Genomic DNA, 26392 nt, shown 5'->3' with positions numbered 1-26392 from the left:
GGGATCCGAACAAGCCATATATGTCTTGCTGGCACCATTTAGCTATCAAAAAGAAATTGTAATATCTTTTACATGTATTGTGCAAAATATAGTTTACTTGATGTTCTTTGCATGCATGAAAGTTATATCCCACCAGGTTAATGTGATTGTCCTAAAGTAGCCCAGTGATTTGTTATGTACTATCTTTTGTTATTAGCCTAGTGATTTCTTATGTGCTATGTTTTAATATAGTTTAATAAATGCCCTTACTAATTTCTACCCGTGGCTTATTGTTAAATTCATATCATACTCAACATTTTGATAGGCATTCTCAATAAAGGGAGTTGGCACCCCAGGATAACTCCCAAGACTACCATTGGTCTTTCCTCTTGGAGAGTTCTATATTACATGTATCTTGGGAGGAAGGAAACTCAACAAGCGAGAAATGTAGTTTTTTATTTTGGATCTCTCTCTCTATCACCTAAATATTGAGATTGCATGTCAGTATTTAAAATGAGAATCATTGGTAAGGGTAGAGATATATCAAGAGATATTACATCATTGATACCATTAATTATTATAGAACTACATATATCAATAGATATTATATCATGGGTACCATTAATAATCACATTACATAATATAGGCTATCCACCATAAAACTATAGCTATTGCGATTGTCTTGGGTCTTTCTTCACCCTTCTTTGATTTGGTGTTGGTGCCTGTTGTTCTTCTGGTGCTTTGACCATGAACTTTGCCTGAATGAATTTGGATTGTGGCCAAAACTCTTTGATGTTCATTCCATTGGTTCACTTTGGCAATTTGTTCCCTTCAAGATCTTCCAAATGTCCAGTCAATGTGTCAAAGCATATTTTGATTCTATAGGGTTTGACCCATTTCCATTGTTTTAGGTTTTGCTTCATTGCTCCCAATGGGAATTGTAGGGTATGACTATCTCTTGATACTTTCTTATTGATATGGTAGTCATGCCATTCTATTGGATTAGGCCTCATGTCTAGGCTGCTAACTTCATTGACCTTGAACATGTCATCCTTTTTTTTTTCCTTGTTCTTGGCCATTTATGTGCTATATTGCCACATGCAGACTCAACACAAGCAATTCTAACAATACCATTGCTTCAAGACCAAAAGCAAGTTGGAATGGAGTGTACATCATTGTGACCCTAACTTTAGTTTGGTATTCCCAAAGTTCATTATGTAGCCTGTGATCTTAGTCTTTTGGTTGTCATTCACCATCTTGTGGAGGATCGTTTTGAGCACTTTGTTTGTTGACTTGGCATGACCATTTATTCTTGGATAGTAAGTTGTGCACCTCTTATGCTACATGTTAAACTCCTTTGACATTATGGCAATAATTGAATTGATGAAGTGCACCCCTTGGTCAACCACGATGTCAATGGGACACCCAAATCCATAAATCATGTTCCCATACAAGAACCTTGTTGTAATGTGGCATGTGTTTTATATGAGGTCTTTTGCTTTGGCCCACTTGTGACTTAGTCAATTGCTACCATTATGTTTCGATTCCTTGTTGGATGTGTCACCACATGGAATAGACCCACAAAGTCCAATCCTATTTCTAAAAAGACTCCCATGGATTGGTTGACTGCAAAAGGACATTTGGTTTTAGAAGATTGGCTCCCCATTCATCGGCACACATTGCATGGCTTATAGTGCTTTGATACATTAGCATAATGGTGCTCCACCATAGCCCTACACTGAGAATATTTCTTACCATTACCTTGGTGGAGAAGTGTCCACCACCTACACCTTGATGGGCTTCTTCCATGACAATTTGCCTTTCGTGTAGAAAAACACATCGTCAAAGGACCATGTCTCCCCCTTTCAATACAAATAGCTACCAATGAGTGAATACTTCTAGGACTTTAGTGCAATTGGGTGCCATTTTTCCTTGCTTATTGATTTGGAGAACTCATCGGTCAAGAAATACCAAATGATCTCTTCATGCTTTTCTTTGAACATGGGCATAGCAAATAGGTTCACACCTAGGAGATGAACCCCTCAGGGGATTTCTCATCTTCGGTTCGAGATAAGAAATTTGGCCCCACAATGTGATGAACCAGCCTTGTGCATGATATCGACTTCAAACTCTTGGAGCAAGAGTATCCAATAAATCAAGCACGCCATGGTGATCTTCTTGATGATGTACAAGAGTGCTTGATGGTCTACATTAAATTAAAAGGCCTATCAAGGTCATAAAGCCAAAAGTTTTGATCATTGTACACCATCCCTAGGGCTTCTCATAAGTAGTTCATTTTGATGATAAAAAACATTTAACTCACATAGTAAAAAATGGGAAAATCTTAGTCCCCTTTGGGCTCAACTAGAATGGACCCAATTGTTATCCCTAATGCATCAAAATGCACATGGAAGATTGTATTCCCATCAGCCTTCCTTAGATTGGTGCCTTGATTACATTGCTTGCAAGGTCTTAAATGCTTCGTCACATTCATTGCTCTACTTGAAAGTTGCATCAACCCTTATCAAATGATGAAGCAACTTGATAATACCTATTAACTTCCTTATGAAATGTATATAGTGACAAAATATGAAGAGGGGAGAGGAGAAGAGTGGAGATGAGGAGAGGGGGCACAGCTAGAGAGCACACCACAATGACTAACTATACACTAGATTTAGTTGAAAATCTAGAATATATACAAACCCTTTGTTGAGAGTTGTGGTGCCATGAGCACATAATTAAAGGCTAAGGTATGGTATAGGAAAGAATTAAAGTAGCCACCCTAAGATGTGGACTACAAGATGTGAAGATGTGGATTGAGGATATCCACAAGGAGAGATGTGGATGAGAGGATCCCACATGGTTTGACTATTCTAAAGGCTCTCTCTATATAAGAAGCCTATCATGTATTGTTGAGTACACACGTTTTGCAATAGATTGAGTGTTTGCTATCCTATGTCTCTCTTGTGGTGTTTTGATCCCCCTTGATCCCTCACTTTGACACCCTTTTAGGGTAAGGGTTATGGCATCTAACCCTTTCCTTTATAGCACTCTATTGGGTTAGTGCTATGCAGATATGATCACATGATATTGCGCATGGTTTCTCAACACCTTCCCTCGAGATCAACATCATGAAGTAGGCCTTCCCTCAAGATGATGATTCTGGGGAATCGAAGATGGACTGAGCATTACATTCCATCACACCGCTTTAATGGAAATGTCCTTCCTCTGCATCAAACCAAGAGCTTGTCGGTGCTTCTTGAAAAGCTCTTTACTGAGTGGTTTGGTAAAGATGTTTGTAAAATTCTTTTTGCTATCACAATGCTGCAATGTGATGTCACCAAGTAACACTTTTTCCTCTCATAATGGAATGGATTCCTAGAGAGAAGAATACCCCCAAAGACAAAGACACAAGAAACAGAGTAGATGCCATAATCCTAACCCTAAAAGGTTTATATATATTCTACATTTTCAACTGTGCAGTTAATCATTTGTGGTGTGCTCTAGCTGTGCCCTCTCTTCTCATCTCCACTCTTCTCCTCTCCCCTCTTCATATCTTGTCATGGCATCAGAGCATGGTTTCTCAACATATAGAAGCTAAGATAGCCCATGAGCGAGCACACTTGCTTGATGTTGTTCGGCTTTATCATCATTTGTATGGCATTTATTTTTTATTTTTCTATCATGATGCCTTCACCAAAAATTATGTGACTTAGCAACACACATGAGAAGCTAAAAAGAACTTGTAAGGATAAAAGACAATTCTTATTTTACTACATTTTTTGAATACCTTTTGGAGACATTCCAAGTGTGCTTGCTTGGTGTTATAGAGAGAGAAACCATCCAAGAAGATGGAAACAAACTCATCATCCATTCTTCAATGCAAATGGCATCACTTTGTAAAGTATGCCCCCCGTGAGTGAGAAATTACAACTTCTCATGGTCCTCTTTAACCACGTTGATTTGGTTTGTACCCGCTATATCCATCCATGAATGGTTACATTTTTTGTCTTGCTACCTTGTCAAGGAATGTGTCCATGAATGGTAATGGGAATTGGTTTGCTCCTTTAACTTTTGATAGTCGATGCAAAGCCATAGTTTGTCATTTTTATTGGGCATGATAATGATTGGAAATACCTAATCACTATAGCCCTGATCCACATAAACCTTGCTTTAATCACTTAGTCTCCCATCCTTCATCAAGTTGCATAGTGGGCTTCATTCGGTATCTTTCTTGTCAAATGCACTTTGCGTCCAAAATGAGTGGGGTTTAATGTTGGATGGAGCTTGGAAGAATCCCTTTTAAGTTCATGTATTCCTAGGTTAATGCATCTCTATACCCCTAAAAGAACACTTTGTCAACGTTGAGAAATTTGATGGGAAGCTCTTTATTTATTTGGATCATCTTTGAGTGCTCACTTGTCCACATGTTGATTTCTTTCATTACTACCCTTGATTTGGATGATTTGTCTTACTGATTGTTCTAGGACTTTATGGTCCTTCTTTGTCTGTAATAAAGCCCTTCAAAAAGCATATGTGGCTCTTCAACTTTGTGCACCCATTTTCTACTTGTAGGGCATCAATCATTGCGACCAAAGCAATATTCATCGTGAGTAGCTTTTCTTCAATGTTAGAGGTGTAGTCTTCCTCTACCTTTAGACATTTGAGCTTGCATTCCTATTTAATTGTGCCTTTAGACATGGATATTCACACTTCATTTCCTTCTTGGGTTATTGCTAGGGTCTCTACCCCCATTCATAAAGTGCTTTAGCTGTCTTTAACCATGGTCCATGGCTGTCCCAACAACATCGGGTACCCTCTTTTGTCTTTTGTGCTGCATATTCACATATTTCTTAAATGATGCCCAAAAGACGAGGTAACAGGCAAGTTTGTGGTGCTCATTGCTTTGCCTAGTCATTCGACCGCTCTCTCCAACATGCCATATTCAGTGGGAGCATCATCTAGCAGCTAGGTCCTTTGCTCGAGATCTCCCTTTGCCTTTCAGTTGGAAACCCACTTTGTCCTTTGGTTGGAGCTTTCAAATTTAGTCTTGGTGTTAGTAGAATCCTAGATTTCAACAACTTTGGAGCCACAAAGCAACCAAGCATAGTTTGGAAGAACATAATTGCAAAAGCAAGTGGATGTGATGGAAGCTAAATGTAAAATTCTCCCTCTTTAGTGCTACATACATACATACATACATACATACATACATACATACATACATACATACATACATACATACATACATACATACATACATACATACATACATACATATATATATATATATATATATATATATATATAGATAGATAGATAGATAGATAGATAGATAGATAGATAGAGAGAGAGAGAGAGAGAGAGAGAGAGAGAGAGAGAGAGAGAAAGAGAGAGAGAGATCTAAATATAACTATAAAATAAATAAATAACATATATCTCTTGGTAGTAAAATAATTACACATTTAGATATAACTCATTACATCCATTCCATTATTTTCCCTTTATTTTATCATTATGAGGGATAATCCACAACCACCCATTTTCCAAGAACGATTAGATTCACTTCACACATATTTAGTACAAGAGCGAGAACATAGGGAAAATGTACAAAGGAAATCAATAATAAGAAGAGAAAGAGCATCATACACTTTCACACATGCGGATCATTTCTTTATAAATGTAAAACCTACACTAAAGACACAAAGCTCTATAAATGGAACAAATTAGCCGAAAAAAATTTATCCTTCAAATTTTTGATCGGAAGAAACATTCACATATAATACTTTCATGGGTTGATTAGCTAAATGATTGCTTTTTGAGGGAGAAATTCTATGATAATGATAAGATCAAATGCACTACCAACCATTTGGTAGAAAGTGCTATTCTTTGGTGACACATGACTAGAAACAATAAAAGACAACTAGCAACCTAGAATCCATTTCAAAAACTAATAAAAAGGGAAATTTTACCATCATATTTTAAGGTTAGGGCTAGGCAATAATGGCACCATTTTATAAAATTTAAGAGAGAGATAGGACCAATTTCAGAAAAAAATAGTTTCGATTGACACTGATTGATTCTAATAAACATTGCTATAGTTACAAAAAATAAGAAAACCTCAATGAGAAGGATCAAACTAGAAAATTTGTAGCTAGCTAAGTCATAAATTAGAGCATAAATTAACATGCCCCATCCACACCTGTGCAGCTCTGCCATTTCACTAATAATGAATTATGAAAAGGGTATTCCAAAAGAGGGCAAAGGTTTAAAAAAGTCTATATTTTTATACAAAAATTAGAAGTTTGGTGGTAAACCATTTGTCTAGCCTAAAGTTGGACTTGGTATTCTAGAAGATAATAAACGTCCAAAAAAGTCTATACCGTTTCACAAAAATAAGAAGTTTGGTGGTAAACCATTTGTCTAAATTGAAAGATTAGCTTTTTTAATAAAAAGAGGAATGCTTTGAATAAAGCAATGAAGATTCCAAGAAGACAATGACTAATGTTCTAGGTGCAACAATAGATTTTCCAAAAGGGAAGAAGAAATGAGTTGCAAATGTCTATATACTGGCAATTAGAAAGAGCAACATTTGAAAAAAGATATGGGAGGGTTTTACCTATACCTATTACTAGATTGACCTATAGAGTTGAGGTAGACAATGGATTCACTAATAATTATGATAATATCCATAAGTTAAAGTTACTATTAACCTTACTCAAAAGAAAGGTTCAAGCTACAAAGGAAAGAAAATATATATATTTTAAGAAGGTGATTATTGTCCTTTTAAAGGCCGTTGAAAAGTGATGTGCTCTAAAGATGGCTCCACAATTCTTTGAACCATTCAAAGTTCTTATACATTGAAATTAACATACTATTGCAAAATCCATAATGCATTCCATATCAGTTTAACTCAAAGAACCTCTACTTGAACGATTCATTTATGAGAAGGCTCCACTCATAGTTGATCGAGAGGAAATACTTGAACTTGAATGTATTGTGGATCATTGGAAAATTTCTACACAAGCAATAAATTATATGTCAAATATTTGTTAAAATTCAAGAATCATCTAAGTGTTGATGCTCAATGCATGCTTGAGCAATTAAAAAGGATTTTCTAGACCCCAGCACTTCGTATAATCAAACACACAATCGCAAAGTGATATGGGTACTCATACCGATCTAGAAGGCCCTAAGGAATGATGGCTCAACAAAGCAATAGAGGTAATCAGACCAATCTGGAAGGGGTTAGTATCTCGAGCCAACTATACAAATCCTAAAATTGATAAATCAGACCATAGTGTATGGATTCCTTAATGTTATTCATGGAAAATGTCAAATATACCAAATCCATAAAAAAGGACTTTATTTAGGCAAAAATACTACTTTAGGATTAGAGGTGACGAAATAAGTAAAATACAAACAGTTACCATTATGTAGTTAAGAACCTTAGGTTGTGGCTTAATTATGGGCCAATTAGGTGGATGTGATACTTAGACAGTAATAACGAATGTGCCAAACATTGAAGACTACCCACCAAAGGTGACAAAGAGGAATAAAAGAAAGCAGAAACCACTTGAGTAAAACACAGATTCTTTTTCTTCATCTTTCATAGCAACTAAGGATCAAAGAGTACCAAATTTGAGAAGTAATTGTAACCCAAACAAGAGGGATGTTACAAAAATTCCATTTCATGCTAGGTTAATTACAACTATATTCAGGCATTAGAGACAATGCAATGATATCAATGGAGGTGTTGCAAGGAGCTTTGTATGTCTTTTATATGTTGTCATTTAAATTTTTATAGGTTAGTGCAATAACAATGTAAATTCAAACAATTTACTTTTGCTAAAATCGGCTTACTTTTTAAAAATAGAAAACATTGTATTTCCAATTAAGTTGGTTGAATGAGTATATGCTTTGTCTATATCAGCTTCAGTTGGACATAAAGTAGTCGGATTCCACTCATGATATTCAAAGCTTTGACCAACTAAAAGCACAATGTTTCACATATTGCATCAATAGAAAAGTGTTTTAAGACTTATGACTCAATACTTGAGAGGTCAGGAAAACCAATGAATGTGCTATAGTCATATTTTATTCAAATCTTCGTAATGGAGCAATTTCTAGGGTTAGAAGTAGGTATAGAGTGTAAAGGGGTGTAAAGGGTTGGGATTTCTGCTAGGCTTTAGGAGGTGAGGCAAAACCTCCTTTATGCATATGCATTGTACATGGAAGAGGGGAGTTCAAGTTGGTAATATGATTTATTTGAGGATCTCAAGTTGCTATAGGATAGGTATTAGAATGAAGGCAAATACTTGGCTAATAAGAGTGCAAGGCCCGTGTTGTGGTTGATAATGGTGAGAGGTGGAAGACAAAGGGTATGGTTTGTTTCTTAGGGATTCGAGTCTAAAAGGCTATTTGGGTGAATCCACTATTGTAGCACCAACATATATGCTTCTTTCACATACTTTGAACTAGCCTCAAGGCTTCATAAAGGTGGCAAGAAAACAACTCTTCAATGTACAATGCATATGCATAAAAGTAGCAAAAGCTCCTTTATGCATATGTTTTGTACATTGAAGGGGGGAGTTCAAGTTGGTAATATGATTTATTTGAGGATCTCATGCTGCTATAGGATAGGTATTGAAATGAAGGCAAATACTTAGCTAATAAGAGTGCAAGGCCGGTGTTGTGGGGTTGATAATGGTGAGAGGTGGAAGATGAAGGGTATGGTGTCTCTTATGGATTCAAGTCTAAAAGACTATTGGGGTAAATCCACTGTTGTAGCACTGGCATATATGCTTCTTCTTTCACATGCTTTGAACTAGCTTCAAGCCAGCTTGCCAAAGGTGGCAAGCAAACAATTCTTTCTTGGCCTCTTCCTCCTTTGTAGCATTGCATGGGCCTTGTTGGTAATCTACATTGAGTTCTTGGTAGCTCCATGAATTTTGACCGTGAGCAAGCATGCTGTCTTTAGATTATCAAAGGTGTATGATGTCTAATTTAGGTCACCCTTGGTCATCTTATCGAGTGTCCTCCTCAATCTTCATCCTATTGCATGTGTCATTGGCTATGTTTATTATAAAAAATTTGTACTTAGCTTTGTATATTTTTCTTGGCCTAATGTTTTGTTGGCCTCAATTTTAAGCTTCTTGAGGGTGGAACAAAGGCATAGAGGAAATCATGAGTCAAATTTTGACATGAGATCCTTCTTCCCTCATTCCCCTTGCTTTCCTTCCACTTCTTGCTTGCTTTATTACCTTACATACATTTAATAACGACATTTACAACTTCTAGACGTCTATATGTCTTCTATCTTGTCTACGATTGTCCTATATGCTATTGTAATTTCTCTTCTCCTACCTTAGGAGTAGTAAGCTCGGATATATATTTATCCTTTTCTATTCATTGAGTCTTTTCCACCATCAATGCTTAAGTGAGATAATTCATAAGTATTTTACTTGTGCTCTATGTTATTGTGCTTAAGATGAAAGGACTTGGTACCAAACTCTTATTTTTCATAAGTTTCATTGGTTATTAGACTTCTCCTTCACCTTTTATGTGTCCTGTAACCATAGTTTGATTTTCATACTTCTTTTTAACTGCTTGATCATGTGTAGAAGGTTTACTTGGAGTTGAGAAAGCTCCTCTTGCCTTGTCCAGAGCTGCTAGGCAAAGGGGGGGTAATGTATTTTGCAAAAATTATTCATTGGTCCACCCCATCTATAGTTTTTTTTTTTTTTTGGGCAAAGAAAATAACCTTCTATTAATGCTTGAAAGACTTCATACAAAACAGCAGCCCTGGAGGTGCTGAGTCTGGAAAAAACTAAAAAAAGGCTGAAAGGAAAACTAACCTGTTATAGAGAAACCCACTCATTGCCTAGGGGATCTTTGGTATTGTGGCTAATTGCCAAGTGGGGGGGCTATACAACTAGTTAATCCATCACAGAGTGAAGATGTAAAAAACTCATGCAGGCCAAGCCTTGCAAAATGGAGCGCGCCTCGTGATAATTGCCCTAGAGCCAGGGGTCCCACGCTCCCAGGTGGAGCGGAGGGTGTAGATGATATCATGTCAGATGGTGACCGAGGTAGTTAAGCGGAGCTGGATGCTCACCCATCACCAGACTGCAGTGAGCAACCCAAATGTTCCATGCATGATACTGGCTACTACCTCCCATATGCTGTCCTCCCAAGGAGAATGAGGAATGAGGCTATCATGAGGGACTGCCTCATGGAGCTCTATCCTTTGAATGCTCTGACCCTGTATTCGGTAAGCCGGGGAGACCTCATCAATCCGAAACGTGTGTCCTCCCTCAATCAACCAGGCCACCATTCCCCACGTGTAGTCCCTTTGAAGGCTCTGCATACGGGTCGTTACCCTGAGGGCTCTCGTCCAAATCCTCGCTGTGATACGACAGCTCCAGAGGTAGCGAGGGATCGTCTCTAGAATACTAGCAGAGCAATAATGACACTGCCCCTCCACGTGCATCTGCTCCAACCACGAACTGATGGGAAAGCCTCCGTGGGCAGCCAACCTAGAAGAAGTAGGAGATCTTCCTCAATCGCAAGCTGGACCATAATCGTGTCCAAAACCTGGAACGGACCTCTTGGGGCACTCTCTAGGCCACCCAATGCCTCTCCCTCAAAGGGGTCCAAGTCAAAGAGTCCATCTGAAGCCTCCTACCAATTCGTGTGGTGTTGGAAAAGAAGGGCATCTCGTCCACCTGCTGGCAAGGCCGCCCCTGGAGGGCTAGAACCACTCTCCCGATACCCATTGGACCTCCCTCAAGGGCCTACCCTCCCAAAGCTAGAGGCGCCATTTGGGGGCAACCTGCTCTGGGATACTAGGAGGATCAATGTGCCACTCCTTCCCCAAACGTCTCACCACTCTGATCATTTGCCAATGAATCCCATCCAGACTCCCATCCATCTATGGGTCTCTCAAAGTGAGTGCCTGGAGTAGGCCTCCAGGTCCTACACGAAAAAGACCAGGCTACGTGCTGCCTCACTGCATCATCATCCTCAAGGGGACACCAATCCGAGAAACACGCGAAGTCCCTCTCACTAGGACTTAGGGATGGCTAGGTCAATCTCTATCATCCACTGCCCTGCCCCTCGCGAATGTGCTAAGGCGCTAAGCCTCGCCTCTGCCTCCATCGGTAATCTGCTCCATCTGCAAAAGGAGTTGATCGGTCCACTGTCCCACTGTGCCCAACCAATGTGAGTCTGTTGCTCGAGCATACGTCCATCCTGATCTGTGATCTTCGGGTGCCAAATAAGGGGCTGACGCTCGAACTCCTCTCTGCATTGGGCTGAGCACGAATGAGGCCTCTTGCTAATCTCAGCCAGACCCTATGGAGGCTCCTCATAAAGGGGGAACCCTTCCCCGTAAGGGGGGCCTCTGAGAAGATCCATTTGTGTGAATGTTGCCACTGCCCCTAGTGCATGGAGTGTTCCTGAGAAGCCCTGGTTGTAAGAGGAGCTTCCAAGGCTCTGCACCTGGGGTGAGGCCGCACACAACCAACTTGCCCAAGAGGGCTCTACTCTGCATCTTCGAATTATACTTTATTGGACTTGCAAGGGTCTATGGAAATTTTAGGATTTTTTTTTGCTAAATTGGTCCGATGGTTTGTTTTCCTTTGTTTTTCAACCTATCATGTTAAAAAGTTATATATATACACCCACCCCACACTCACGCACCCGTGGTCTTATCAAGGGGCACCCTGCCCTGGACTGGTGGGCAATGGGTCCACGGGTGTGGCACCACACACACACACACTCGACCACAAGCTAAGACTCCATGCCCCAACTACCAAGACTTGAACCCATAACCTAAGCACTGATAGCCCAACAATCTGAAACCACTAGGCCAAAGCCTTGGAGGCCATAGTGGCCTGTAGTTGTTTTTAATTGTTAGGTTTACATCGGCCATAGTGGTTTTGCCACCTTGTTTATAAAGCACCAAAGCTGAATATGATAAGTCCAGTGACGATACAATGATCGGCCTCAATTTTCCCTCCTCGCGCCTTCTAGCCTCCTCAAACAGTTTGGCTCACTCATGCCTGACCTTTTATTCCACTTCATGTCCCGTCGTTTGCACCGTCCATGTGAGTGATAATGATATCACACCAGCCGGAAGACCTAGAGATAGCGTGCAGAAGTGCACATATGTTTCGCAAAACACTTCGTGGTTGGCGCAAGAAAGGTCGCGTCTTCTCTCCATGCAGGTAGTCTCTCAACTTACCCCTGCCGATTCAGAACTGAAGTAGGGTCCAACTTGCAGATCTGGACGACACAGATCAAGGGGCCCATTATCATTTGTACCGGGGCCGACCTGGATAGCAGACCCACCCTCTTTTCAGCTGACACCTAGGTGGACCCTACGTGGCCAGCTGCAGGCCCCTAGTTGGGACTCCTTCCTTAAGTTGTTTAAGAAAATAGGGCAGCAAAGCCCTAGCTCCCCTTGCAGCAGAATACAGTTCCTAAGGATATCACTTACTCTTTAGACCTTTCTTTGATGTCAACACAAGTAATAAAATAAAGAACACAAACTCATCCTCTAAAAACACAACACAGTGTGTAGTTTCAATCTCATAACAGTCACAAGGTTGAAAACCATAAACTCTATCATGTGTAGCAGGGACTACCTACTAAGTCGTATACCATAGTATAAACAAGTAGTAGAATGAAGAAGCAAAAGATTGTGTAAAGGTTTGCCCAAAAATCACACAGTGCTGATTCAAATCCTACTCCTTTCCTTAACGTGTATACAAGCGAATATAGAGAGATGCATACATAGACAGATCTTGGAATAGTGCATGGCAGTAGATCATGTACTAAAGATTGCCCCAAACAAATGGACAAAATCTAATATAAAAAGTGTGCTCAGTGTGCCACATCTAGCAGATAAGATATTGCCTAAATATGGATCCTTGACACCTCAAAACTGTCATCTACCTCCACTTTGGCACCGTCAATCTCTGTCAGCTTGTGTGCTCTACTTGAGCTTTAATGGGCTGGACATTCGTTGCTGCTTCTCTTCCTAATGAAGACCTACATGCCGAAAGAAGGAAGAAAGAAAGGAAGGAAGAAAGTTTATTAAAGTCTTCAAAAGAGTGAAGGATCTAATAGACTGAAAAAACCGGATACAATGACAAACACAAAAGCAAGTATTAAATATCCATGAATAATGAGCTGATGATTCAAGTCAAGACAGTCATTCCGCTACCTAGGCATAGGTTGGGGGTCTCATGCTCTCCTTTTGTTGTTTTTACTTTCCAAACATTGGTAATTTGTTTTTTCAAAGAAAAGAATTCTATTAAAGGGAGAAGTACATCATGTGAGGCATGAAAACACTAATACTCTAATAGGGCAAAATCAAACTCCTGTAAAATCCCAGTTGAGGCTGAAAGTGCCATCTCAATCTTGTGGGAGGCTTCGAGAAGAACAAGGAGCCATTCCACTCATTGAAAAAAACAGTCCTCTTGGTGGAGGCCACCTGTGAAGACCCCTTCATACTTCCTCAAATGGCCACCAAGGTGTGTATCGTATCTGTCCAAATAGTGGCCAATGTGTGTGCGGGGTGGACCTGGGAACTATCCAAGGCCTCGATGCATCTGGCTCTCTAAATATGCCACGCTGATATCATTTGACTTACATTGTTTGTCCATCAAAGTCTGCTATTTGTCCATTACAATGTAAAGTCTCTGCAATTGTCACCAGAATCTCCCATGAAGTATCCACAAAGGCATGCAAGGACCTATATGGAGTGCTAGGAACATCATCCAGTGAGCATGACTCAACATCGAACCGAAAGAGCCCAAGAAGAGTCCTGTCTCTCGTAAAACACCTGAGGCCCCGAAAGAGAGAGCCAAGCTATCTAGCCCTAGGTCATAAAAGAAGGAGAATGCATAAAGGTGCTAAAAAATCTAGCAATCCCCTTCTAGATGATCCTCACCTGTCTGTAGTTCCATAAACAATGCTGAATAGACTCCTTAACAAAAAGGCAATGAATACATGTGGAATTTGCCCCAAACATGGACGTGCAATCCCTCCATAAACAAAAAGCTAAAAAAAAAGAGTGATTCTTTTGTTTTTGAGGGATTTTCAGAGTCTCTTCCAAAAGGATTTCAGCAAATTAGCAGAAATCTGAAAATCCTTCCAATGAGGTTTTGGTGGGCCTTCGGCCTCTAAGGTCAAATTGAAACTTCGTTGCATTACTGACCATGTATCAAAAGAAGGGGAGGCTCTTCTCTTGGTGCCTTGCATCAAACTATTCTCACTCCCCGGGATCCCGCTGCAAATACTTTATGGGAACACCTCCACAGAGCCAAAGCTCAATCCAAGGGAATGTGATTTGGGCTAGGGTCTAGATACCATCCTGAAGCCAAGCTCCACATAGCGTAAAACCTTGACAGGCTGAAATCGAAAATGCGCAAGTATACATTTTGTAGACCTAGACAACGTGCCCTCTGAATCGACATCAAAGACCATCCCCGTTTGATTCTCGAAATCCTATGAGCTGAAGTGGGGTCCCTAATCTTGTAAAGGCCCCTAGCTAAGTAGCTCGAGAGAGTGGCTTGTCACTTGTAAGAACCCAATCCAAGGGCATGGCTGCATCAATCTGCTAGATTCTCCTTGCACTCCCTCTGAGGTGACTTGCTAATTGGAGTCTGCGATCATTTGGAAGCCTTTTGAATACCTTCTAAGAACTCGCAAAGGAAGCATGACCTCTCTCCTATCTAGGCCACTGCATATAGTGAGAAGTACGAAGTAGGCTGCCGTGCTCATCAAGTATACTGTCATTCCATATGATAGGCTATCTATCAATCTTTTCCAAAGAGGAAGGGGGAACTTCCCGAAGAGTACTCTTGAAGCTGGCCCAAGCTTTTGGGATAGCAGCTATAAGAAGGGAGGAGGAATCTTTGAGGTGGTTGTGGCCACTTGGTACTATTCATCCAATCTCCACTTGTAGAAGGAGAGGAGGACTGTATGCATCTAATTGAAAAATCCTTCTAAGGGTCATGTCCTGGCAAGAGTCCTCTAACCACAGTCTTGCATACTAAAGCTTTGCTCTGCAAGTATGGATTTATTATATCGAGGCCTCCTTCCCATGAGGGTAGGATCAAAGTCTCCCGAGCCACTCTGGCTCTGGTGTGTGCTAAACCATCTAGACCATTCCAAAGAAAAATCTTTATTGGCCTTTTGAGTTGAATGATGTAGTCTCTAGAATGGCACCAATAAGAGCAAACAAACCATGCCGTGGCCAACAATTTTTGGTTGACCACTGGCACCTTGGAAGCAAGGTCAAGTTTGGATGAGCTTTAGAAAAGGAGTTTCTCTTGATACTCTCCAACACTGGGTGAAATTGTTGCGAAGGAGAGATGTCCATTGTGTGACAAAAAATGTAAATACGGTGTGTTGTACATGAGATGTGCTTGGAGTGACCAGGGAGCGGTATAGTGTGTGGTGGGTGCGGTTTTTTATAGTATGGGTGCACCAGACAGCATGGTATCCAATGTGCGACGATGTTTTGTTACGGGATGACATGTGCTCTTTGTGATTGTCCCGAGTCATATGTGTATGAGGGCAATAGTTTTTTTGTTGTGGGTGTCTTGTAAATCCACCGTGTGTTGGGATTGGGCTTATATGTGGATAGTCGGTGGGCAATTAGATACTAAGTGCTTGTGGTGTGCATTAGTGTGCACAAAGTGTATGGATCGGGCATTTAATTGCCTTGGTATTAATTTTAAAGGAAGGGTGGAAGAGTAGTAAAAAGCATGGGATGACGTGGCTATTTTTGAAAGAAGGCAAGCCATGCATGCAAGCGTGGTTACGTGAAAGGTAAGGGGAGCTTTTGGATTGACGACCGAGTCATATACATGGAGATGCAGCTCGCAGAAAGAGGCTAGAAGGATGCCGTGGGTGAGAGTACTTTACAGAGAGGATCTCAGAGGAGGGGGATGGGAACACGGTTGGGGGGAGGCTGCTGGAGAGATGGACTGCTGCTGGTGTGGAATGTTCTCTACAAGGTGAGGCTACTATGGAGACGGGGGGTCTGATGATGGTGGAGCGTCTCTACTTCGCTTGGCTGGGAACTCTGCGGGCAAAGGAGAGCTGTCGGGTGGATTGAAGGAAAGGAAAACGTACTATGAGAGAGAAGGGCGATGCTTTTGTGTGGGCTGAAGATGACGGGCGACGGGTTTTGGGAGGTGGCATCTCTGCTATGCGGGTTGGGAGATCCTAGGTCAAGGAGGCGTTCTTCACAATCATAGATGTGTGTGCAAGCCAGAATAGACAGTGCATCCAAGACAAATATAGAAGTAATACTTATATATTTCCGTTCGTCCACAAACTGGACACAATACAAAAGGAATGCGGAGTCACACTAAACCGTGGTCCTCCAATCTTACCAAAATGTTCTCCTACTATTGCGTGGCACCTCTAGATCTCTGACCCCGTGTGCTCCTCTGAGCTTATGTAGAGTCTTTGTCCAAAGATTCCTTCCACCTTGCTGTCTGGAAAGCCAGCCTAGGTGGGCAGTACCTCGAGCTTAGTCTGCAGCCTCTTTCTGGGTCTCCTTTACCTCTTGGATAACGCCCAAGGATGCCCTAATTGCTGCTGCTATCTGCTGTTTGAGGGCTGCTTCAAGTGATAAGAATGGAGCCCCCTAGTGCCCCCTTTAATAGTGCTGAAGCCCTACCCAAAACAGCTGACCCCCCAGGTCGTTTTGGCCGATCCAGGGGTCTGCCTTCAGCCAACCCAGGCAGCCTACTGGCCGACCTGGTTAGGGGGGCTTACCAGCCCATTTGCTGGCCCCTCCACCCCTGACTTGACATGTGGCATTGCACTACTGGTTTGCCTCCATTAGAGGCCTGTTTTCAGGCCCTATGCCTCCTTTCAGCCGCCTTTTGCCTCTGCTGGTTCCACCTCTATTCAGGGCATTCTCTGCCCATGGATTCCATGCTGCAGCCCCAACCAGTCCCGTACCCTGCTCCGTTCACTTCTGTACATCTGCGTCAACCCTGCGTACATCCTTTGCAGGCTTCCAGGATGCTGACATCAACCTCCAGCCCTCATGTACTGATGCTGGCAGTTCCATACTGTTCATGTGGCCAGGTACTTGACTTCTGTTGTGCTGCCTTTGTTGTGAGTGTGCAGCCCACATGCAGTCTAGATCCTGCCCATGTGGCAGCCTTGTACCCAATGGTTCACCCCCCCTTTGCTCTCTTTATTTGGGGGTTCGCAGGTGGGGAGGTGACCAGCTCTATTCCAACAGGAACCCGAGATTAATTTGGACTTAGAAAACATAGTCTGCGTCAACATCAATAATTGGTGGTGATTCATGCTGAACCAATCCTGCAAAATGAAGTTCCTGCTCTTCATCAACTATGCAAGCTTTTGAGCTGCTAGAGGCATCTCTTCCCTACTTGTTCTTGTTGTCAACATCTTTCTTATAGCGATATTTTTCTTCATGTTCTTCACGGCCACAGTAGTCACAGATCGTCAAGGTCTTTTTTCCATTGCCTTTGCTTTTCCTCTGTCCTTTGATGATGTATGCTTGCTCTCCTGTTCCTGTTGTACTCATCTCCACTCTTCTCTCGTCACTAAGGAGCATAGCAATGACATCATGAACCCGATGTGCTTGAAGTTGCTTCAATATTGCCTCCATCCTGTTAAGACGTGTCCCCAGAGAGTCTCTATCTCCCATTTGGAGTGCAAAAAGCTCCTGTTCAAGCATAAACTTTGAATTTCGAACTCTCGAGCCGAACAAAGTCTCTAGGATGCTCCAATTTTGAGCTGCTGTCTTTGAGATACTCCTAGAGTCCCTTCCTAGAAGATCTAGGTCTTTCTTATTTAAGTCCCATGCATTCATTTTCTCGAGGCCTTGATTGCTTGCAGGTCACTTCTCAGGGTCTCTCTGACCCTGAGACAACCCCCGAGAGTCCCTTCTCCATAAAGAGAAGTCGAACGAAAAGTTGCCAGGAAGGAAAGTTCCTTCCATCAAAGTTTACGACAGAGGGTTTTGGTAAACCCAACTTGGGGGTTTTCGGCCATGTCCATTCTGACTCACTACAGATTGCTCAGAAACTTCTTGACAATTTGCAGGACCTCACCAATTGCTTTGATACCAATTGTTGGTTATCAGGGATTGCAAGTGATCACTCTCGAGATCAATTACTCACGTAAAATATGAAACCAAGAAAATGATCCGAGAAGGTAAGTTCACACAAAATTCAAATGTATATTATAGAAAAGACTCAGAGACTTGTTTCTCAACCCAACAAGGCTTGTTGCGACTTACAAGACTTGCAACAGGTTAAGGATAGAGCCACAAAGACTCCTGACGCCAAACACTGAGACTCCACTGCATAAAATGATAAAGTCTCCACCATATGAGACTGACAGACAGTCTGATGATCAAGATTGCTGCCACACATGCAGCTCTGAATTACCACACAAAAGTAATGCCACACGGGCTTTAGAAGTAGGGCGACACATGCATCCTACTGATAGCACCAATAGTAACCATTATAGAGTGAAACCACCAGTATGATGATCAAGATTGCTGCCACACATGCAGCTCTGAATTACCACACAGGCTCCAGAAGTAGGGCGACACATGCATCCTACTGATAGCACCATTAGTAACCATTATAGAGTGAAACCACCTTATGAGTTGATGGTGAAGCAACTGCTAGCAACTCTGAGACACCAAAATGATCATTCCAGCACATATGACTGTGAGAATGGGAGAGAGAGAGCAAATGAGAGCAAGAAGCAGGAGAGAGTGAGAGCTGAAAGCTTAGTTGCAAATAGATGAGAGTAAGAGAGATACAACTGAAGGAGTGAGATAAGGTTTTGTCCTAGTGACAAAACCTTAGTAGTCACTAACCATAGTTAGTGGACTAACTGCGGTTAGGGGGAAAAACCTCTTAAAGAGGGAAAAGTGCCCCTAACTAGCTTATTAAATTACATTGGTCACTGCTGAATTATATCTATAATTCTAACACCCCCCTGCAATGCCAATGTCATGTACAAGGATGATTAATCACCAAACGGATATAAGTTCAGGGCACTGCGAAATGCCTCAAACTTTTCACGTGGAAGTGCTTTGGTGAAAATATCTGCAACATCGTCATGTGTGGACAAAAAGATCATACCGATCTCTCCTGCATGCAACTTCTCTCTGACGTAGTGATAGTGAACCTCAATGTGCTTCGTGCGAGCATGAAACAGTGGATTCTTTGCCACTGCAATGGCACTCTGACTATCAGTGAGAATTGGAGAAGGACCCTCGAATGACAGATGAAGATCAGCAAATAGATGACGCAGCCAGACACATTCAATTGTTGCTGTGAAAGCTGCCCTGTACTCAGCTTCACATGATGAGGTAGCCACTGTAGATTGTTTCTTGCTCAGCCAAGAAATGCAAGCTTTACCAAAAAAGAAACAATTGCCACTAGTGGACTGCCTAGTGTCATAATCACCAACCCAATCTGAATCACTATAGGCATGCATCTGCAAGTCACCCCCCCTTTGAAATAACAAGCCAAAAGACTTCGTGCCCTGCAAATAACGGAAGATGCGCTTAATTGCCTGCCAATGCATAGTTTTTGGGTTGTGCATATACCTGCTCACCTGAGATACTGCAAACTGAATATCAGGTCTAGTGTTGCAGAGATAAATGAGGCATCCAACAGCCTGACTGTAAAATGTGGCATCAACTGATTCTCTTGCATCATGCATTGTGAGTTTCAGCCCCGGCTCCATGGGAGTGGCTATGGGCTTACAATCATGCATGTTAAATCTGTCCAAGAGTTTCTGCACATACTTGGACTGAGACATAACAGTGCTACGTCTCTCTTGAGAGAACTGGATCCCCAAATAAAAGTGAAGCAGCCCCAAATCTGACATGTCAAAGTTGGTCTGCAAATCAGCTTTGAAATCTGCAATATTATCTTCATTGGACCCTGTGAGCAGCAAGTCATCGACATAAAGAATGATGACTAAAATTTCCCCCCCATCCTTCTTGATGTAGAGGGTGCTCTCAGTAGGACTATTGTGCAGCCCCTTGCTGGTCAAAAAGGCATGAATCTTGGCATACCATGCACGAGGGGCCTGTTTCAGCCCATACAAAGCTTTATTCAGCTTGCATACCTGAAGTGCATTTCTTGAAATTTCAAAGCCTGGAGGTTGTTTGACATAAACCTCTTTCAACAAGCCTCCATTAGGAAGGCTGTTTTAATGTCCAACTGATGAACATTCCACTCAAAATGTGCAGCCATTGCAATAACAGATCGGATGGTGGTCATCCGGGATGTAGGAGCAAAAGTCTCCTCATAATCTATGCCCTTTTTCTGAGCATAGCCTTTGGCAACCAGCCTTGCCTTGTATCTGTCAATGGAGCCATCTGGCTTCCGTTTCACCTTGAAAACCCATCGTGTACCAATGGCATGTTTACCTAGTGGCAAGTCTACGACATCCCAAGTTTGATTTTTTTGAATGGACTGCAATTCATCGTGCATGGCATTCATCCAATGCACATTGTCCTTTGGTTCTTCGAATGTTGCAGGCTCCTCCTCATCGAGAAGAGTACCTGCATATGCTGATTCCACTGAATTAGCACCTTCCATGTGCCTTACTGCACTGCGAGTCCTACCAGGTAATGGAGCATCAATCTTACTCTCCCTGAGAGTCTGTAACAGCCAGTTTGGGACTGTTTTTGCTGCATGTATGTCTGCAATTTCTTGCTGAACCACTTGTTCCACTGCCTGTGGAGGTGGCAAGACATCCTGTGGCTGAACTGGAGCATTGGGAGGTGGCTGTAAATTCTGATTTGCATCAGAAATATCAGCAGGGGAACCCAAGGCAATGGGTAGCAACCCCTCAAAAACATCCGCTGAAGAAGAAGGCATATGAAATTCAGCCTGAGTGAGCCGAATTTTATGCAAATATCACATCTCTACTGACAATGATCTTGCGTGTAGCAAGATTGTAGAGACGGTACCCCTTGCTTTCTGCACTGTACCCAACAAATATGCACTTAATTGCCTTATTTGACAACTTATGCCGAAATTCAAGTGGCACATGAGCATATGCAAGGCATCCAAAGACACGGAAATGATCCACTGAAGGCTTTCTCCCATTCGAGACTTATAGGGAGTTTTTGTTTTTAAAGCCTTAGTGGGAGACCGATTTAAGATGTAGTTGACACACATTAGACCTTCAAGCCAGAATTTGTGAGGCATGTGTTTGCTTTTCAGCATACATTTGTCCATCTCCATAAGAGTTCTATTTTTCCTCTCAGCTTTGCCATTTTGCTGAGGGGTCAGCCTCACTGTGAGCTGATGCACAATACCCTTGCCTTTCAGGAAAGCATCAAAATTTGCAGACAAGTATTCCCCACCTCTATCTGTGCGCAATGTCTGTATCTTGAGTCCAGATTCATTTTCAACCATGGCTGAAAAGTGTTTAAACATCATGAACACTTTTGATTTGCGCTTCAGCCCAAAGACCCAAGTGAAATTGGAGTAATCATCAATAAAAGTAACAAAGTAGAGATGACCAAATGATGGAGTCCTCATGGGACCACAGACATCACTGTGTATAAGCTGTAATTTGCGGACAGCTTTAACTGAACCATCCTTTTTGAAGGGGAATCTGTGCATCTTGCCTAAAATGCACCCTTCACAGGCATGTGGAGGAGGTATCTCAAGAGGTGGCAATGCATCAACCATAGAGTGCTTCTGAAGTGTCATCAAGCTGTTGTAATGCATGTGGCCATATCTGGCATGCCATAACTCTGCATTCTGCATGGCAGCAGTAGGAGTAGAAACTGCAAGAGCATGGGCTGCTCTTTTCTCAAAAAGATCAAGCTGAAAAAGCCCACGCAGCAGAGTACCAGATAATCTCAAGGCATAATCATTTTCTCTGTCTCGGACAGCACAGTTGTCATCCTCAAAGTTGACCTGAAATCCAGCCCTGTTAAGAGTGGACACTGAAAGGAGATTCTTGGTGATACCAGGCACATACAAGACATCTGAAAGTCTGAAAACTGAGCCATCAATGGCGGTAAGCTCAACTTCTCTTGTACCACGTACTGAATATGACGAGTTGTTGGCACAAGTGACTTTCTTACCAACGGGAGGTGGATGCAAGGAAGTGAAGAGACACTTCCTAGAAGGGATATGCTTGGAGGCACCGCTGTCAAAATACCAAGTATTCAGTGTTTCATTGACACTGAAAGCTGATGCATCCGTGGAAGGATCATAACTGCAAGTCAAAAAGGCATATGTATCATCATTACAAGTGGCTGTACTATCCCGAGCATCTGGAGCAGCCAGCCTAGAATCTGAAATGCAAGATAAGAAGGCATAATCCTGTCCAACAAAGTTGGCTGTAGCATCCCCACTGTCAGATGCATGAGGAGCTGAATCTGAAACAGCCATACCGGAGCTGTTTTTCTTCTCTTTTGCAAGCCTTTTCTTGCATTCTGCAATGTGATGACCTGGCTTTTTGCAGTAGTGACAAAAACCCTTCTTCTTGGGCTTACTTGCATCATTTTTAGCGTTTTGTGAAGGCTGTCCTGACCCACTGGAAGGCTGATTTACTGATGTCTTTGCCTGTCCCTTTGTTTTTTATTTAAACTTTGAGAGCATAGCTTGTTCACCTGCACGTGAAGCCAAGTTTTTCCTGGTCTGCTCTTCCTGAAGCAGAAGTCCTATCAACTCATGAAAAGTGAGAGGGGTGCAAGGATTTGCACCCCCCCTCAATGATAAGTTCAGCGAGGTATGAAAGCTGAGATAAGTCTCAGGAAGAGAATTCAGAGTGGTGGTAATCATCTCTGAATCAGGAATAATCTCATCAATGTTCAATAATTGCTCTCTGAGATCCTGTAGCTTTGTGAGGTGGACTGACATGGAGTCACCCTCTTCCATATGTGTATTACTTAACTCTCTTTTCAAGAAAGATACCCTTGCATCATTCCCGGCTGCATACATGCTTTCTAAGATATCCCACGCTGCCTTCGAGGTCTTACACGACTGGATATGTGGAATGATAAATCTTTTCACTGAAAGAGAGATGCATGACAAAGCTAAGACATCCCGTGAATCCCATCTCTTTTGTTATGGAGTGGTGGCTACAGCTGCACCAACAACCTGTCCTGCAACTGCACCCTGTGCACGACCTCTTCCACCTCCTTGCTGGGGAGGGGTATTAGGTGCCATACCTGCTGGTCGGATCTCATCCCCATTCACATAATCCCATAAATTGCGAGAAATCAGACCATAAAACTCCATAGGGAGTAGTTGGTACCATCCAACTTGTCTTCTTGTGAAAGACCACCGAACGGGAAATCATTCTGATTTTGCTGGGCCATATCTGAGAAAGAGATTTTAGCAGATACAAAACTGAATTCCCTTACTGGGAATGAAATGCACAACTCTCAAAAAACACAGCCAAGCATTGGCTGTAAATGCAACTCCGATTTCTGCACTTGCAATGTCAGAAATCTGTCCAAGCATCAAAAACTCTCCAGAATCTGCCAAAAGTGCTGCAAAACACTTCAAGAAAGGTAGTGTGAAATCTCCAAAATTGCTTCTCCAACACAAAAGCCCCAAAATAGACCTGAAATTGCAACCAGAAAGGGGCAAATTGAACAAAAGCCCCAAATGTTGCAAGAATTGCGCTCTGTCAGCAAAAGCCCCAAATTTCACTGCGAAATTGCAGTGTAATCACAAAATCCTCAAATTTTTGCAAGAAATTGTACTACAAAACTGAAAGCCCCAAATTTTGAGCTTGAAACTCTGCTTAATGAATCCTGTACGGAATCCGTACACCTGCAGTACGGCTGTACGAAATACAGTGCGGCGGTTGATGCAGGTGTGCAGTACGGAACTTGCAGGTACGGATGTACGGACGAGCAGGTACAATGCAGTACGAACGGAGTGGGCTGTACGGTTGTACCGTCGAAATGCAGTACGGGTTGAGAAGTACGGTCGCGCAGTACGGAAGCAACAGGTACGAGCAGGTACGGTAGATCTGCAGTACGGACCGAGCCGGACTGAGCGAAATCGTATGGAAATGTACGGATGGCGGAAATAGTACGGCGCAGTATGGATCTGCAGATCGTGGAGCTCGAGCAGATCTGTACGGTTGAATGCAGGTTTGTAAGGGCGAGATGCAGTAGAGTATGGACTGGAGTAGCAGGGCCGTACGGACCTGTACGGAATGTACGGCACACGGACTGTAGTACAACACTGTACGGGATGACGAGACTGCAGCAGACAGAGGGTACGGCCAGCAAAGGGAGCTCGCGGGAGCTAGAGTCCGGGAGCAGGGAGCAGGTCCAAGAGCACGATCTGCTCTGATACCAAATGTGAGAATGGGAGAGAGAGAGCAAATGAGAGCAAGAAGCAGGAGAGAGTGAGAGCTGAAAGCTTAGTTGCAAATAGATGAGAGTAAGAGAGATACAACTGAAGGAGTGAGATAAGGTTTTGTCCTACTGACAAAACCTTAGTAGTCACTAACCATAGTTAGTGGACTAACTGCGGTTAGGGGGAAAAACCTCTTAAAGAGGGAAAAGTGCCCCTAACTAGCTTATTAAATTACATTGGTCACTGCTGAATTATATCTATAATTCTAACAATGACCTATCATGAATGTTCTAGAAGCCGCGTATCATCAGGCAACCTCCAAAGGTCACGTAGCTTCACATGAATTCCGGGGACAGCTTCAGGCGACTCTCAAGGAAGAATCAAATGATCTCGAACTGCTAGGAAAGAGCCTTGCTTGTCTAGAAGATCACGTAGTGAGCTGCATGGTAAATTGCCATGTGGCATTGTAGATCTACCACCCTTCAACCTTAGGATAGAATGACCCCTACAAGGTTTAGCACACCAAGCCAAAATCGCCAACACTAACAATCTTCATCCGGGGAGGAAGTAGCATGAAACACCTTACCCAACCTAGTTGCGGAAACAGCTCCCTCCTGAGAAGAAGATCTCCTAGAGTAATGCAGAGCAGGTGAGGGAGGGAGAGAGACTGAGGGCTGAGGGGATGAGGGAGATGGAGGTAGGGAAGCAGGGGCAGATGGAATGATGTGAAGCTGGTGCAACATTTTTTTCAAACATTTCTAATTTCATATGGCCTGTGCTTGAAATGTGAAATTTTGTTTCATGCCTACATCTGTCAGAGGAGTGGTGTTTGCAGACTTATTTTCTGCTTCATTGTTATTGTTTGTGCTCCAACTAGAAGCATAGGTTTATTTAGTGCATAAATGGGGGCACATATCGGTCGCATGTAATTGGCTTTTAGTGTAACATCTTAATCTGTTCTACTGGTGTGCAGTTAATGTGATCGTAGTAGCATTCAGCTAATGAGCCAAGAGCTCATTGTACTTCTTCATTATGACAAAGTGTGTCAGTTTAGCTTAGCTTGCAAGATTGATGGCATTATAGGAACTTTGAAGAGAATACTATGAGGAACTCTTTGATGAAGAAAACTAGTTGTTCCTGGATGTAATCTTTTTTTAATGGTTCCTGGGCTTTCCAGGATGGCATGTAAACGGCAATTGGGTTGTACTATTTTTTGTGACATGAATTTACAATATGCTCTGGTTTATGAGTATAGCGTGTGTAGGTTTGTATTGAGACATGAGACTGCTAGGTGATAGGCCAAGCAATATTTCTTGTTAGGCTGGGTAATATTTCCTCTTGCTTGTTATGTTGGTATAATTGCAGGAGAAGCCTGTGAGTGGCATTTTGTTGACACGTGGAAGTTGGACTTGGAATGTGGAAGAAAACACCCATTATGAGCTTCGAGGGATAATGCAGTATGCTTTTTGTGGCTTAAGTTATTTATTTGACATTAATTTTACTGCTATTGATTATTGTACATGCGTCAACTGTTGTATCTTCATTTGGAAAACGATTTCAAATGTTTGCTAAAAATAGTTTTTCCAAAGCCTTTGCTTTTCTTTGGGAGGGAGGGGCGGGGGCATTAGTTTAGGAAGTCGTGACATATGTACAAACAGAACAAAACTTTGGCATGGCTTTAGGGGCGAAAGTGTTCTATATTAGAACGTACATAGATGTGTCATGCTATAATTTTAGGAAACTAGTGACATTTTTTTGGGCCCACGTTTCTTTATACAGCTTGAGATGCAAGCGTTTGCTTGTAAGTATCAGGCCATGCACAAAGTAAGTGTGGAAACTCTGCTGAAAAAGATGCTATAAAAAAGTACTTTTCAGTCTGCTAGGAAGTAGGTCTCTCCTTTAACTGGTCAAGTACTAGAACCACGTCCATGCAGATGCAATGCGCTTTTTGCACTCACTAGCATGTGATGAGGGTTGAAACTTTCCCTTTGCCCCTGTTTTCAATGCTGTGCAGCAAAGGCTTGATCACT

The 26392-nt window shown here is 42.2% G+C and overlaps 1 protein-coding gene across 4 annotated transcripts in view; it reads left to right on the top strand.

Moving 5' to 3' along the window:
• The first annotated feature begins 11964 nt into the window (after positions 1 to 11964).
• LOC147900614 (uncharacterized) overlaps positions 11965 to 26392 on the top strand; it is a 155743-nt gene continuing 141315 nt past the window's right edge. For all 4 annotated transcript variants that reach the window (XR_015541205.1, XM_087376238.1, XM_087376237.1 and 1 more), the window contains exons 1-2: positions 11965 to 12209; positions 25728 to 25819. Coding sequence is in view for 3 of the 4 variants with exons in the window: in XM_087376238.1 (XP_087232364.1) it covers positions 11979 to 12209; positions 25728 to 25819 (323 nt within the window). In the remaining variant the exon portion in view is untranslated. The remainder of the gene's footprint in view (positions 12210 to 25727; positions 25820 to 26392) is intronic.

Source organism: Dipteris shenzhenensis, chromosome 6 (assembly GCF_047967505.1).
Source record: "Dipteris shenzhenensis isolate YYH24624 ecotype China chromosome 6, Dip_SZ_1.0, whole genome shotgun sequence".
NCBI lineage: Eukaryota > Viridiplantae > Streptophyta > Polypodiopsida > Gleicheniales > Dipteridaceae > Dipteris > Dipteris shenzhenensis.
Note: the sequence above shows the minus strand (reverse complement) of the source record. Positions and strands in the feature narration are given on the sequence as shown.